Source organism: Myxocyprinus asiaticus, chromosome 4 (genome assembly GCF_019703515.2).
Source record: "Myxocyprinus asiaticus isolate MX2 ecotype Aquarium Trade chromosome 4, UBuf_Myxa_2, whole genome shotgun sequence".
NCBI lineage: Eukaryota > Metazoa > Chordata > Actinopteri > Cypriniformes > Catostomidae > Myxocyprinus > Myxocyprinus asiaticus.
Window position 1 is genome coordinate 52,415,292 of NC_059347.1, and position 15,305 is coordinate 52,430,596.

The following is a 15,305-nucleotide window of genomic DNA, read 5'->3' on the forward strand; positions in this document are numbered from 1 at the left end:
GTATGGAAAACCAAAATACACAGGTAAGAAATTACCTATATCAAGAGCGCTGAGTTTAAAGACCTTAAACGAACTACGAATCTAAATTTTAGCAATAGGAGGTATAGGTAGTATTATCATTTGGCTGACTGTAGAATTATCTTCTGATGCTCACCAATGATGTTGTGCCTGCAGTGTGGACAGGTGTGGTGCTGCAGTAGCCAAGGGTCCACACATTTCTTATGGAAGCGGTGTGCACATGGGATCACCCTCAACTCCTGTATGTGTGGAACAGAAGATTGGAGAAGTCAACAGATCCTCCTTAACATTATGCTGGCTTTCCAGTTATTGCAGAGATATTCCTTAACATCCTTAGATTTTGTAAGCGCAAGAATATTAAGATAACTGCCTTTTTTAATTCAGTGTTTTACCTTCATGGAGGTGTTCACAAATGGTATATGCTTTAGTTGACAAAAAACATAAACATCATCATTCGCCATGCAATGTTTAAGCATGTAAGTAAACTGTAGATGGCGCCACAGTTTCAGCATGTCAGTGCATTTTAGGGCACTAAAAACTGTCCAGAAACCAATGCTTATGGGGTATAAATCAGGCCCAGTAAGAATCTGTCTTTTTGCAGGCTTTGCAGATTTCAGAAAAATTGGAACACTGGATCACGGCAAACTTATTGGGTGTACAATTATAAACAACTATAGATTTCAACAGAGAATAATTCAAAATTCCTTTATCGCTTCGAAGACATAGTGTCACCAAATCTCAAAACCCATCAAGACATATTGGACTCCTCTGCATTCATTCGCAACAACCAAGTTCACAGATCTTACTCACAGAAGTAATTCTCTGTCCCCAAGTATGACTCATCCCCCTTCCCTCAGCCTTTCCGCCCTGCTTTTGTTGCTTTTCTTCATCACAGAAAAAATCCTTTGATGCCATTGAGCCTTTTATATTGCCACTTCCTCTGTGCTTCCCAGACGCCTTGATTTCTTTGTTGTGTGCTTTTTTTTTTTACCATGACACATAACCGCAAAAGGCGAATAAAACAAAAAACTGAACCCAATGGCACCAGTATTCGTCTTCAAGTACTTTGAGACAAAAGTAGAACAAGGAGGCCAAGAAAAAGACATTTGCCGGCATAGGGTTTATAGTAGAATCTAGTAAAAAAAAAAAAAAAAATATCAATAACTTCAGTTGAGAAGTTCAATCAACCAAAATAAATAAACTAGAAAGCATGACTCATTTTCCAAGGTTTTGAAGTAGTGGTTTGGTATATCTCCTCTGGTCTGTTAGTCTGTCATTTGGTTTTGGAATAGATTTAAAAATTTACATGTCAAATGAATTTACCCATTTAAAGAAAAAGTAGATGTCTGAATGAGATTGATTGTTTGGGTAATATGCAATGCTTTTTCTTTTTTTTTTTTTTTTTTAAATCGGCTTCTTTGCTAATGGCACAGGTAACCTTTTGCATATTTCTGAAGGATTTTACCTCTCCGTCAATGTATTTCTCAAGGCAGATGGCACAGTCTGATTTGGAACTGCTGCTCAGTGAGTCTGATGCCCCACAGCTGGGCTCACGCTGACCTTTGACCTTAGCCTTGAACTTGCGTGTTTCCATCTTCTCCAGGGCCTGAATGGCCATCCGGTTCATGGAACTCTGACAGGTGGAGAACAAATTATGGACAGAAGAAGAGATGGATGGATGGATGAAGACAGACAAAGTCAGGAGGATGGCATGAAATAAGCGAAAAAACTTTAATTGAAAGTCCACATGTAACCGAATACCTCTTTGAGAATGAACCAACATGTGTGATAAAATAAGGTCAACACTTGAAGCTCAAACTGCACTGTTACAATGTAATGGAACCCATTTGAAATTGCACTGTTAACTGTAACAGAACCCATGTCAAACTGTTATATGTAACCTCACCTGGCTGCGTCTTTGCTTGAGCTTTATCTTGATGAGGAGGATGAGGCAGACCAGGGACACCACAACAAAGAATGCCAGGAAGATTCCCATGTCAAAATACTCTGTTGGCTGCAGCATACAAAGGCAGGTAAACAACAGCTCAATAAAATGTACTCTTAGGTACTCTGCACTATTTGTAAATGTTTATTAAGCATATATTATGTGTATTGTGCATTACGTATACTGTGCGCTTTTATATATTGTTTATTCTGTACATTGTTTATTACACTCTACTGTCTGTGATGTGCTCCCATTGTGGTATTTCAGCGCAAAAACAATCATGCATATTGAGAGACTGCAGATGTCATACTTGAAGATCTATCTATATTCTGCAAAATGACCTGTTATGTAATCTTAGTATGTTCATGTACAGTACTTATGGGACAAAGTGTTGCTATAAAATCAAATGGCAGTTCTTTTCATCATGGCTCTAAGTTGGGAATGAAAAATGTCATGTTTATGTGATTGTACTGTATAAATGTATATGTACACAATGCATAATCTTACGTATGTTTCAATGCATGTTATGAGCATGTTGACAAACTCCGTGTGAACCCTCACCCTTGGTGGCCGATGTTGAATTCTGGCACGTGCTACTTTCTGCTTGTTGACAATGTTCATCAGTTTAACTGCATCTGCTCCTTTGACAAAGACCACTGGCCTCTTTAGAGGGTCCTCCGAAACCTGGTTCAGCTGAAAGAATGAATGTCGGTAAATAGAAAGGAAAACAAAGAAAACCTTAAGAGAAATGATATTTCATGCTGACGTGCCAGGCCATGCCTAACAATTAAATGATACAGTCACCAAGATAAAATATGTTTCTTAATCAGTTTTTTTTGTCCCGTTTTCCATTAAAAATATCTAAACATCTTTAAAACAAGATAAGCAAAATTGCTTGAGATGTAATTTATCATCACACACACACATAAATATATATACATACATACATATATATAATATATATATATATATATATATATATTATATATATGTATATATATGCACACATATACAGTACATATACAGTTAAAATCAGAAGTTTACATACACTTAGGTTGAAGTCATTAAAACTCATTTTTTAACCACTCCACAGATTTCATATTAGCAAACTATAGTTTTGGCAAGTTGTTTAGGACATCTACTTTGTGCATGAATTTTTCCAACAATTTTTTACAGACAGATTGTTTCACTTTAAATTTACTATATCATAATTAAGCAGATCAGAAGTTTACACACAAGTTAACTGTGCCTTTAAGCAGCTTGAAAAATTCCAGAAAATGATGTCAAGTCTTTAGGCAATTAGCCAATTAGCTTCTGATAGGCTAATTGGAGGTGTACCTGTGGATATATTTTAAGGCCTAGCTTCAAACTCCTTGCCTCTTTGCTTGACATCATGGGAAAATCAAAAGAATCAGCCAAGACCTCAGAAAAAAAAATTGTGGACCTCCACAAGTCTGGTTCATCCTTGGGAGCAAGCTACAAATGCCTGAACCACGTTCATCTTTACAAACAATAGTACCCAAATATAAACACCATGGGACCACACAGCCATCATATTGCTCAGGAAGGGGACACATTCTGTCTCCTAGAAATGAATGTAGTTTGGTGCGAAAAGTGCAAATCAATCCCAGAACAACAGCAAAGGACCTTAAGAAGATGCTGGAGGAAACAGGTTGACAAGTATCTATATCCACAGTAAAACGAGTCCTATATCAACATAACCTGAAAGGCTGCTCAGCAAGGAAGAAGCCACTGCTCCAAAACCGCCAAAAAAAGCCAGACTACAGTTTGCAAGTGCACATGGGGACAAAGATCTTACTTTTTGGAAAAATGTCCTCTGGTCTATTGAAACAAAAATGTTACCGTTTGGCCATAATGACCATTGTTATGTTGGGAGGAAATACACATTCACATTAGCCAAATACATTTAAACTCAGTTTTTCATAATTCCTGACATTTAATCATAGACATTCCCTGTCTTAGGTCAGTTAGGATCACTATTTTAAGAATGTGAAATGTCACAATAATAGTAGAGAGAATTATTTATGTCAGCTTTTATTTCTTTCATCACATTCCCAGTGGGTCAGAAGGTTACATAAAATTTGTTAGTATTTGGTAGCATTACCTTTAAATTGTTTAACTTGTGTCAAACATTTTGGGTAGCCATCCACAAGTTTCTCACAATAAGTTGCTGGAATTGTGGCCCATTCCTCCAGACAGAACTGGTGTAACGGAGTCAGGTTTGTAGGCCTCCTTGCTCGCACATGCTTTTTCAGTTCTGCCCACAAATGTCCTATTGGATTGAGGTCAGGGCTTTGTGATGGCACACCAATACCTTGACTTTGCTGTCCTTAAGCCATTTTACCACAACTTTGGAAGTATGCTTGGGGTCACTGTCCATTTGGAAGACTATTTGCGACAGAGCTTTAACTTCCTGGCTGATGTCTTGAGATGTTGCTTCACCTATGCCACCTATTTTGTGAAGTGCACAAGACCCTCCTGCAGCAAAGCACCCCCACAACATGATGCTGCCACCCCCATGCTCACCCTTTTTCCTTGAACCATAACGATGGTCATTATGGCCAAACAGTAAAATTTTTGTTTCATCAGACCAGGGGACATTTCTCCAAAATGTAAGATCTTTGTCCCCACGTGCACTTGCAAACTGTAGTCTGGCTTTTTATGGTGGTTTTGGAGCAGTGGCTTCTTCCTTGCTGAGCAGCCTTTCTGGTTATGTCTCTATATGACTTGTTTTTACTGTGGATATAGATACTTGTCTTCCTGTTTCCTCCAGCATCTTCACAAGGTCCTTTGCTGTTGTTCTGGGATTGATTTTTACTTTTCGCATCTCTAGGAGACAGAAAGAGTCCCCTTCCTGAGCAGTATGATGGCTGCGTGGTCCCATGGTGTTTATACTTGGGTACTATTGTTTGTACAGATGAACGTGGTACCTTCAGGCATTTAGAAATTGCTCCCAAGGATGAACCAGACTTGTGGAGGTCCACAATTTTTTTTTTTCTGAGGTCTTGGCTGATTTCTTTTGATTTTCCCATGATGTCAAGCAAAGAGGCACTGATTTTGAAGGTAGGCCTTAAAATATATCCGCAGCCTATCAGAAGCTAATTGGCTAACTGCCTAAAGTCTTGACATTTTCTGGAATTTTCCAAGCTGCTTAAAGGCACAGTTAACTTAGTGTATGTAAACTTCTGACCCACTGGAATTTTAATATAGTCAATTAAAAGTGAAACAATCAGTCTGTAAACAATTGTTGGAAAAATTACTCGTGTCATGCACAAAATAGATGTCCTAAACGACTTGCCAAAGCTATAGTTTGCTAATATGAAATCTGTGGAGTGCTTAAAATTTTTTATTTTGAATGACTTCAACCTAAGTGTATGTAAACTTTTGACTTCAACTAATATATATATATATATATATATATATATATATATATATATATATATATATATATAAAATTTTTTGCAGTGTAGAAACTCACAAAAGAGTGGGGCATGGCACAACGATAAATATATGTAATTATTTGAATGAATAGCATTTCCAATCATTATTCAATCTGCCAAATCAACATGGACTCTGTTGCCAGGGAAAAAGCGCTCCACGGCAACATACACCCATGTGAAAAAGCGACCTATAGAGTCCAGACATGGAAATTGTGGTTGGGGCTTTTTTTCTGTATAGAAGAGGAAAGTAGTAGTAAACCAATTGCATGTTGCAAATGTGGATGCTCGATTTAGCCTTGTAGCTCCCTCAGACTGCAGCTCCAGTCTGTAATTTGAAAAACCTGAGGGAAATACCAGGGACATTCAAGCCTCTATTTCTCCCTCTGTCGTCATGTCTCCCATGTGAAATATGGGAAGTTGAAAGATAGTTATTTAAGAGTTTTTCCCCCTCTTATTTTTCGGGTCTGTTGGGTTTTCATTCAGGAAAAGATTCACAGACTCAAGGAAAGCCTCCTATTTCAAACGAGGGCTTCGCCATGTCTCTTCACTATACATACTTGGATGTCTCATCAACTACAGCACATTTGTGCTCAGGGGTTGGTATTTAAACTAACAGATTTTACCTTTTTGGTAACACTTTACAATAAGGTTCCATTCATTAACATTAATGCATTAGGTATCATGAACAAACAATGAACAATATATTGACAATTGTTAAAATTAAAAAAATAAAAACAATTGTTCATTGTTAGTTTATAATGCATTAACTAATGTTAACAAATACAACTTTTGATATCAAAAATGTATTAGTATATGTTGAAATTAACATTAAGATTAATAAATGCTTAAGTATTGTACATTATTAGTTCATGTTAACTAATGTTGCTAACTAATGGTTTACAAATGGAACCTTACTGTAAAGTTTTATATATATATATATATATATATATATATATATATATATATATATATATATATATATATATATATATATATATATATATATATATATATATATATGAAGGTCACACAGTCCATACTTTCTAAATGTTTGGACTGTAAAAAAAGACCCTTGTCCCAGATTTTCAATCTTAAAATATGAATTACATTATAGTATTAAAAAAGCAATACTATATCATTAAAAAGAATATTACATTATATATTATTAATCACATTCTTAAAGCTATGTTAATATTGTAAAGTGTGAAAATTATTTAAATAAATAAATATTTTTTTTAATTGTTTTTAATATTGTGTTGATTGAACCATGTCCCAGATCTAGACTTTCAATCTTAAAATATGAAATAAATATTTTAAAAACATTAATTGCATTTTTAAAACACAAACAGAGTGAAAAAAAACAAACCATTTTAGTATTTATAGCGTGAAAATGATTTACATACATTTTATACAAATAGCTTTCAAGTTCATTCCCACCACAACCAATTTGGTTTTATTTATTTATTTTTTATTTTTTTTAAGAAATGTTTAAAATGTCAACCTCACCACTGTTTATTTCTACCACAGAATAAACAGTGAGCGTGTTTACATGCACACCAATATGTTGATTACTCCCAAAAATCCGCTTATTTAAAAAAATCTGACAAAGTAAGAAATCCATGTTGGCATGACATTTGAAATAATCGTGTTATTCTCTGCTTTTGACGTCAAACTGTGAAGAGGCATGCACACAACACGTGCACACGTTGGATAAGCCGGTAAGAACGCTGGTTAAGGTGTTTACATGATATGCCACATCGGCGTTATAGGCAAAAATCTACCCGTGTCGATCAGTTTTTTCATAAGCTGTTTGTGACACCGATTAAGGAACATCATTTATTGCGTTTATATGACCACGTGTTGTCGTCTTATTAAACATAATTGGCGTAAGACCGTACATGTAAACACACTCTGTGATTCAAGATTTGGTAAAAATGAGATGTTCACTTCAATAAAAAAAATTAATAATAATAATAAAAACTTAAAAATCTGTTCTCTTTGCGATGTTTATGAGATTTTTGTATACAAATATGACACTTTAAACCGGTTTTGACATTTTGTGAAGAAAATGTATGGGGTGCTTGTCCGAGCGGCTTGGATGCTAGATGAAGATCTTCTGATCCCTAGATATGTGTGGAGTCCCTTTTCAGTTCAAGTCTATGTGATTGTTTTCAACTGCTTTTTCACCCAGAAGTTAGATCACTTAGAAAAGTAATGGCGCACTTATACTCAAGCCACATACTATCTGAGGTCTTCGCAACGTACATGTGCTCACTACTGAAAAAAAAAAAAAAAAAACATACCAAGAGAAAGAAAATGAATACGGAGAGAACTAGGTTAGGACCTAGAGTAGGATCTAACAGGTGATGATGAAAGCTTTTCTCTTAATGCTTCAAACCCGTGATTAAAACTCTCTCCTTATCCTCCCCAAAGCCTTGAGGCTTTAAACTGTAATCTGTGCGGCTGAGGAAGCCGAATGAGTCTGGACAGAGGTGCTGGTACTGGAATGCACTGCACTGCACTGACTCCTTTCATGTGGTCTACACAGAAGCTCTTTTATCTCGTCTGTACACCATTTACAACTGAACGAGGCAGAGGGGAAAAAAGACAAGCAAGTCTGGGCCTGGCAAGGTAGAGAAAAATACCACAGTGAAAGGGACGGGAGTGGAAAAAAGACCCTTGGTCTTTCTCAGAAGCACAGACAAAGAAAAGAACTTCCACAAATCAGCCTTTTCCAGAGACAGGGAGGAGAATAGGTGCTGCACTACGCTGGTGATTCCATTATGAAAACGAAAATAAAGTGGAACTGGTCAACATACAATTCACACTCTATAATTAGATTTGCATTACCTGAAGGAAGTAACCATGCTTGCAAGGCAGCAAAAGAATACAGAATCCCTTTCTGCATACTATGCATGCGAGGTTAAATTAGTAAAACTCAAAATAATAGTATGTTGAAAAGAGTATGCCAAAGGTCTGGGATGATATACTATCTCAAGTGGATTTTTAAAGCATGCATCTTTTACTGGTAATAATGCAAGCAATATTGCGCTTTGCAAAATATTAGCCAAAAGCACACACAGATGCACCAGAAAACCATTTGCATACTATTTTTGATGTACTATAATTTATGCATTACCAAATAGGATCAAATCCAATCAAAGCCATCATGACATTTGGCATATTGCTAATGTTACTGACAATCTTAACACTCACCTGATCGATAGCATCTGGATTTTCAGAAACGTCAAATATAACAGCTGTGGCCCCTCTTTGAACAGCTCTCTTCGCCTGCAAGACAGAAGACAACAAAAAGAAGAGGTCATTTAGCAACCCTTTAATGTGAAAAGTGAAGAAAAGCAAAGAGCTTTGAAGACCTCACAGCATAAAAGTAATTACGGCATTTATGGGAAAAGACAACACAAATCGGAACACAAGAAACTGTAAGACCGCAGACCCAAAATGCTTAAAACATGGGCAGATCAGCAGGGAGAAGCATTAGGCTCTACATCAAAGCCTTTCTTAAATGAAAAGATTTGCATTCATTTGAAAGCTTCCCGTTTTTAAAGGCAGGCTGCAGTAAGTCTTTCCTTGAGGCCTAAGTAAATATTTCCACACCATGTTAAATGTTCGGTTCAAAAACATCCCGTTTCGCTCCAAACCAATAGAGGTCGCTCCAAGACTTCAGCTAGATGGCTGACCTCACACGAGTCAGTGTGCATGTGTGTAGAACCACAACTACTAAGACACTTTGTGATGATTAGAGTGGCTTTCTGTACGTAACTACGGTTCAAAGCTTTGTTCACATGGATTTAGTTGTGCTATCACTGCTTCATTTGTTTATTGTTTCATTGCCATCCTACAGTTCTTTTCTTTCTTTTTTTTGAATGGATGATCGAAATCATCATTTAGCCAGAATCGCATTTTGTTTACACTATGACGGCTGGGTATGTTCCAACTCCACTCATGCGAAAGAAAAAGAACAGGCTGAAACAAAAAAGAAAAAAGAAAAAGAAAATAAAGAGATCAAAGCGACAATGGCGCAGCTCTATAATTCTGTTATCAGAGTAGTAAAAGGATGGCACCACTCCAAGACCAAGGTATTCTGGGTAGTATGAGAGATGTCTTTTGCATGTCTGTGAGTGTGTGAATGGCCGAGACGTTGCCAATGACTGTTCAAGAAACAATGCATGTACCCACAGTCGCTATTACACTTCATTTATGTCCAAAGTGATTTATCTCAAACTAAGCCCTGAATTAAGGGCAAAATGAAAGAGTATGTTTAGTTCAAAATGTAATAGCAGTAAAGCAAGAATTTGCGGTTGGTATGATCCGTTTACCACTTTAGCTAGGTAACTACTCCAGAAGATGCCAGTTTAACAGTGTTTTGGGAGTATTTTCCCCTTACGATTTACCATCAAAATTTTACACACCAGATGCAATCACAAGAGATGCAAAAAAAGGCAATGAAGACAAACAGCTATGAACAGGGTTCCCACCCTTTTTGACCACTAAATTTCCATTACTTTTCCATGAACTTTCCAGGCATTTGTGATTACTGGATACAGATTTTAAATCATTTTGATTCAGACTGATTTGCAGATTAACCATTTAGACCCATTTGTGAACCGTTTTGACTAATTCACTGAAAAGAACTGACTCAAAACAACACTACGTTTTGAGAGCAAGGTTCACTCTACACAAGGGCATGAAATATGTTATAGTAGAGTAAAATTTGAAAAATATATATAGTGGCCATTCACAACGAACACCGTTTTGCATCCATCGTGCAGTTTTTCAATTGTTTTCCTTTGTAATCACGCACTAGATAGATGTCTTTGACCGCTGTGCTGCATCTCGCACAGGAGCATCGTGTTTTGCATATGTTGTGTCAAGTACTGTTAATGCATTTCGAGACACCTGCGTTCTGCTCTATTGGTTGCGCTGCATCTAGCTTTCTTTTTAGCGCAAGGACGCATTTGGTGTGAACAGACCCTTAATCCTGTTATCTTATATTTTGACGTGCACCAGACTAAGATAATGGCTGATGTGATGGTTAGCTGATCTTGATAAATAGTAAATCACATGTCCAAATCTCCCGTAATAAACAGTTTGGAACACGGTTAAAAATTAGATGCCAATATTCATTATTAAATCAAAGATGTTGTGTCAAAATGAGATGGTATCCGATACGCTGAAGTCCACAGGAAAATGAGGCCGATTCCAATTCTGACTTCTGTTCACGCTTGCGAATGCGACAGAAAGAGACATTTCAGAGACACAATGAATTTCATTTGTCAGCATTTATACTGACTTATTTTCACTGCTGACAGTTCATTAGAATCCCAAAAGAAAGGACAATCTCGTCGGAACTGTGGCACAGCAGCTTGCATACATTCTATTGTTTATTAATCATGTTGAGCCATGGTGTCTCATGTGGAAGACACAGTTTTTGACCTGATCCAATCCCTCCTCCCTATTCCATTATTTCCTATCGATATCCTTTCCATTATATGTCCTTTATACTATTAACCCTTCTGTTTTGGGAGAAAATTCCAAACATCTGTTTTGTTCGTGTCAAAAAAGACCTGGTTGAGTACAGTAGATATACAGCTCGTCACTTGATTATAAACAAGCACAAAACATACACTAATGAACATAAAAAGTGGCAAAAATAAATAAAATAAACATTAAAATTGAAATAAACTAATGTTTAACATTTTTGATAAACTAAAATTTACATTTCATTTTATTAAAATAAAATGATTACACCCTACAAATTATGTTGTATTCATTAAATTTATTTAACCTAAACAATGAAAAATATTTGTACAGTGCTTATACTTATTTCAGCATATAGGCCTACTAATAATTTTTTATTTATTTTTTAATTACAAGTTGTATATGCTAACATCAGTTAATGCATTATGAAATATCATGAACTAAAAATGAACAACTGAATTTTCATAAATTAACAAATCTAGATTAATAAATACTGTACAAATATAGGTATCATTGTTAGTTCATGATACCGAATGCATCAACTAATATTAACTAATAAACAAATAACCTTATTGTAAAGTATTACAAATAAAATAAAACAAAACATGTAATGCAGTACGTATATGAAGAAAAAAAAGTGAAAAAAAAAAAAAAGTATGGTGGTAAAAACGAGAGGCGTTTTGATGGATGATTTAATTTTTGCAATATTTTATTAGGCTACAAGACATACTGAACAGTCTTTGATGAGGTCTGTAATTTTCATATAAAAGTGAATATGCTCAGTAAACATTTGAATGAGGAAGAATTCAAAGAATCCAGTGCGAGTCATTGGATGCTGGATGAGGGAACACCGTCCTTGAGAGATGAAAAACGAGTGGAAGTTAATGACTGTTTATGTCTTGTCACCGTTTAAATTCATACTACCGTTTAGCTGATTGACTGATCCAAAGGAATGCGGAAATAGACTGAACTCCCTCTCTCTACCTTGCTTGCTCCACATCAGTGTGCTTAGAACTCTTCAGCTGTGGTTCGGCTCTTTTGAAGATAGCAATTTTAGTTAATTATTAATAGTGCTTGTTAAAAGAGCTTTAGAAGCAAAATGAGGGGTTGGGGGGGGGGGGGGGGGTGTTGGCTGAAAGAACAAGGGAAGGATGGAAAGCAACAAAGTGAGAGAGAGAGAGCACATGTCAAATAGACAAATAGAAAAAGGCATTGAATTTACTTTGAGCAAGCTCTGCAATGTAGCAATTTGCTTCATGCGAGCAAAAAAAAATAAAAATGTCAAGATGAACCATAAAACCCCCCCTTTTTCAGGTGTCCCACCCCCAACACACACTGCCCACTGGTCAAATGCAACGAAAGCCCTTTATGCAGCACAATCATGCTACTGTTCTGCTACATGTAGTTTTGAAGTCTGAAAATGAGTGGGGGTGAAAAATCAACACAGACAGACATTGATATCTTTGACAGCACCAGTTACCTTTGAAATGCATAAATGCCCTATTGGATGAAACAAGTGTCAGAAATAAATCATTACATTTAAAATCAACCTTATCCTTTTATAAATTGGACAATACTTGTCCTATGTAACTGATTTTCAGTGGCCTTTTTCTCTTTTATGAGAGAATATTTTTTCTAATATTTATAACACAAAGTGTGTTGTCCATATACACCGATCAGCCACAACATTAAAACCACCTGCCTAATATTGTGTAGGTCCCCCTCATGACGCCAAAACAGCATCAACCTGAGATGAGATGCTATTCTTCTCACCACAATTGTAAAGAGCAGTTATCTGAGTTACCGTAGACTTTGTCAGTTCAAACCAGTCTGGCCATTCTCAGTTGACCTCTCTCATCAACAAGGCGTTTCCGTCCACAGAACTACCGCTCACTGGATGTTTTTTTGTTTTTAGCACCATTTGGAGTAAATTCTAGAGACTGTTTTGCATGAAAATCCCAGGAGATCAGCAGTTACAGAATAATCCATGCGATTATCTAATCAGCCAATCGTGTGGCAGCAGTGCAGTGCATAAAATCATGCAGATACAGGTCAGGAGCTTCAGTTAATGTTCTCATCAACCATCAGAATGGGGAAAAAAAAAATATTTCAGTGATTTGGACTGTGGCATGATTGTTGGTGCCAGATGGGCTGGTTTGAGTATTTCTGTAACTGCTGATCTCCTGGGATTTTCACACACAACTGCCTCTAGAATTTACTCAGAATGGTGCCAAAAATAAAAAAATATCCACTGAGCAGCAGTTCTGCAGATGGAAATGCCTTGTTGATGAGAGAGGTCAACAGAGAATGGCCAGACTGGTTTGAACTGACAAAGTCTACGGTAACTCAGATAACCACTCTGTACAGTCGTGGTGAGAAGAATAGCATCTCAGAATGCTATTCTGAGATGTGGGTTGCTGCTTTTTGGCGGCACGAGGGGGACCTACATAATATTTGGCAGGTGGTTTTATAGTTGTGGCTGATCGGTGTATGTCAAATACTTTGACATACATAATGTAAATAATGAAATGTCACTACAATACAGGTAAAGTGGGATACTTTGATAACTTGCTGTTCTTTCCAAAATATGATCCAAGTGGCTACATCAGTGTCATCCCTAGTTTATGATTAATTTAAATTATGGTTTTTAGTAATGGAAGAATATTCACCCAATATCAAATGCTAAATAACATATTTCAAATATTTAAGGCATTTTTGTCACTTTCTGTGGCATTATTGCCCAAAACTCTGACCCTGGAAGCAACATACTGTTAAAGTTGCAATTAATTTACATTTAGAAAGCAATATATCAACTTACTAGGCATATATTAAAAAAAATTGTGCCTCTTGAAACTGCAGCTTTAGTTTGGATTGATTCTAATGTCCAGATGACCTACAGTTAGGGCTGAAACAATTAGTTGACGTTATCGACAACGTCGACAATAAACAATTGTCGAAAACAAATTCCATTGTCGAACAGTCATTTGATGTCATTTAACGCAACATGAGACCATTTGAAACGCTAAGGCCTGTTTTACACCACACACTGAACGAGGACAGAAGCAGTGCGTATTTTTTTTTTTTTTGGTGTCTATGTTAACAAATGAGTGTATTTACAACGGAAGCAGAAGCACCGCGTCAGAGCATGGCAGAAGCAGCGTGTGAGCGGCACTGCAGCGGGAGTTTCAGCGTCGAGTCTATTTTTGCAGCGCAGCTCAAGCTGAATTAAAATGACACTGCACTGTTGATGGACATCATGAAGAGGAGTTGATACAAAAAAGTCGATATTCCACAGATTAAGCATATATTTGTAGTCTAATGTGTTTTTATTTTAATTACAGCTCACATGAAAACCAAATAATAATAATAAAAATAATAAAAATCAATGTTTTATAGTAACCATAGTTTAACCATGGCACTTGTAGTAAAACCATAGTAACCACAATATAATCATGGTTACTGTCATGTTTACAATATTTAGTAAAATCATGGTTACTATATAGAAACTACAGTATTACTGTTATAAAACCATGGTTAATTGTATCAAAACCATGATTTCTGTTCAGAAAACTGTAGTGACAGCAGTCATGGGTACTGCAATATTACTATAGTAAAACCACAGTTAATTTTCGTCAGGGTCCTTAACTAAAAATCAACAAACTTTTCTCTAATTACTAAATCAATATTTTAACTTAATACCTACACTATTACGCTACATGCATCAACATAAAGTGCACTTCAGACTCATCTCAACATATATTCAATATTCAGAAGCTGTACATCACTATAAAAGGAATAACCTTGCTATTAAAATGCATATGAGAAAGGATGTTGTGATAATGCTGCTTGAGTATTTTAATCATACGTGGAAATCCCACATGAACATCCCAAGCGCTTTAGTTATTGTTTCATGTCTGTCCGAATTAGCACTGCTTAAAAATGTGAGTGTGTGCAGTTTCGGCTCACCTGCGGCTCTTTCCCTGGGTGATGTCGTCATAAATGATTAATCATGCATCAATGTATTACTGTATGGCATTTTAATGCCATTAATCAAAGCGCATTATTGACGCTCGTGATAGATTACAGCCATGTGAGGAAACAAGAAGAGTGTTTTAAACCCTCACGCGAATTATTGACATATATTACCAGAATACGGCACTCGCGCCGAGCGATGTCTGCAAACAGTGCCTGTTTTGTAAACGTTTTTTGACCATCGCTGTTGTAATTGACTGCAAAGAGAAAATGTTCCCAGAAAGGAGAAGCGCAGGGGGCTTCTCTATCAGTGGCTCGTTTTCTCCGCTTGCCATTTTCAACTACACACAACACATGCAGAACAGTGATGTCATGAAGTTGACCCATGTGAAACACAGGCAGAGCGT

At 36.5% G+C, this 15,305-nt stretch overlaps 1 protein-coding gene across 1 annotated transcript in view; it reads right to left on the reverse strand.

Annotated features, from left to right (window-relative positions):
• LOC127439587 (E3 ubiquitin-protein ligase znrf3) overlaps positions 1–15,305 on the reverse strand; it is a 110,937-nt gene that overhangs the window by 3,223 nt on the left and 92,409 nt on the right. Inside the window, exons 3-7 of the mRNA XM_051695768.1 lie at positions 8,641–8,715; positions 2,525–2,656; positions 1,925–2,032; positions 1,484–1,651; positions 155–257 (exon numbers count right to left, since the gene is read on the reverse strand). Of these exons, the coding sequence (XP_051551728.1) occupies positions 155–257; positions 1,484–1,651; positions 1,925–2,032; positions 2,525–2,656; positions 8,641–8,715 (586 nt within the window). The remainder of the gene's footprint in view (positions 1–154; positions 258–1,483; positions 1,652–1,924; positions 2,033–2,524; positions 2,657–8,640; positions 8,716–15,305) is intronic.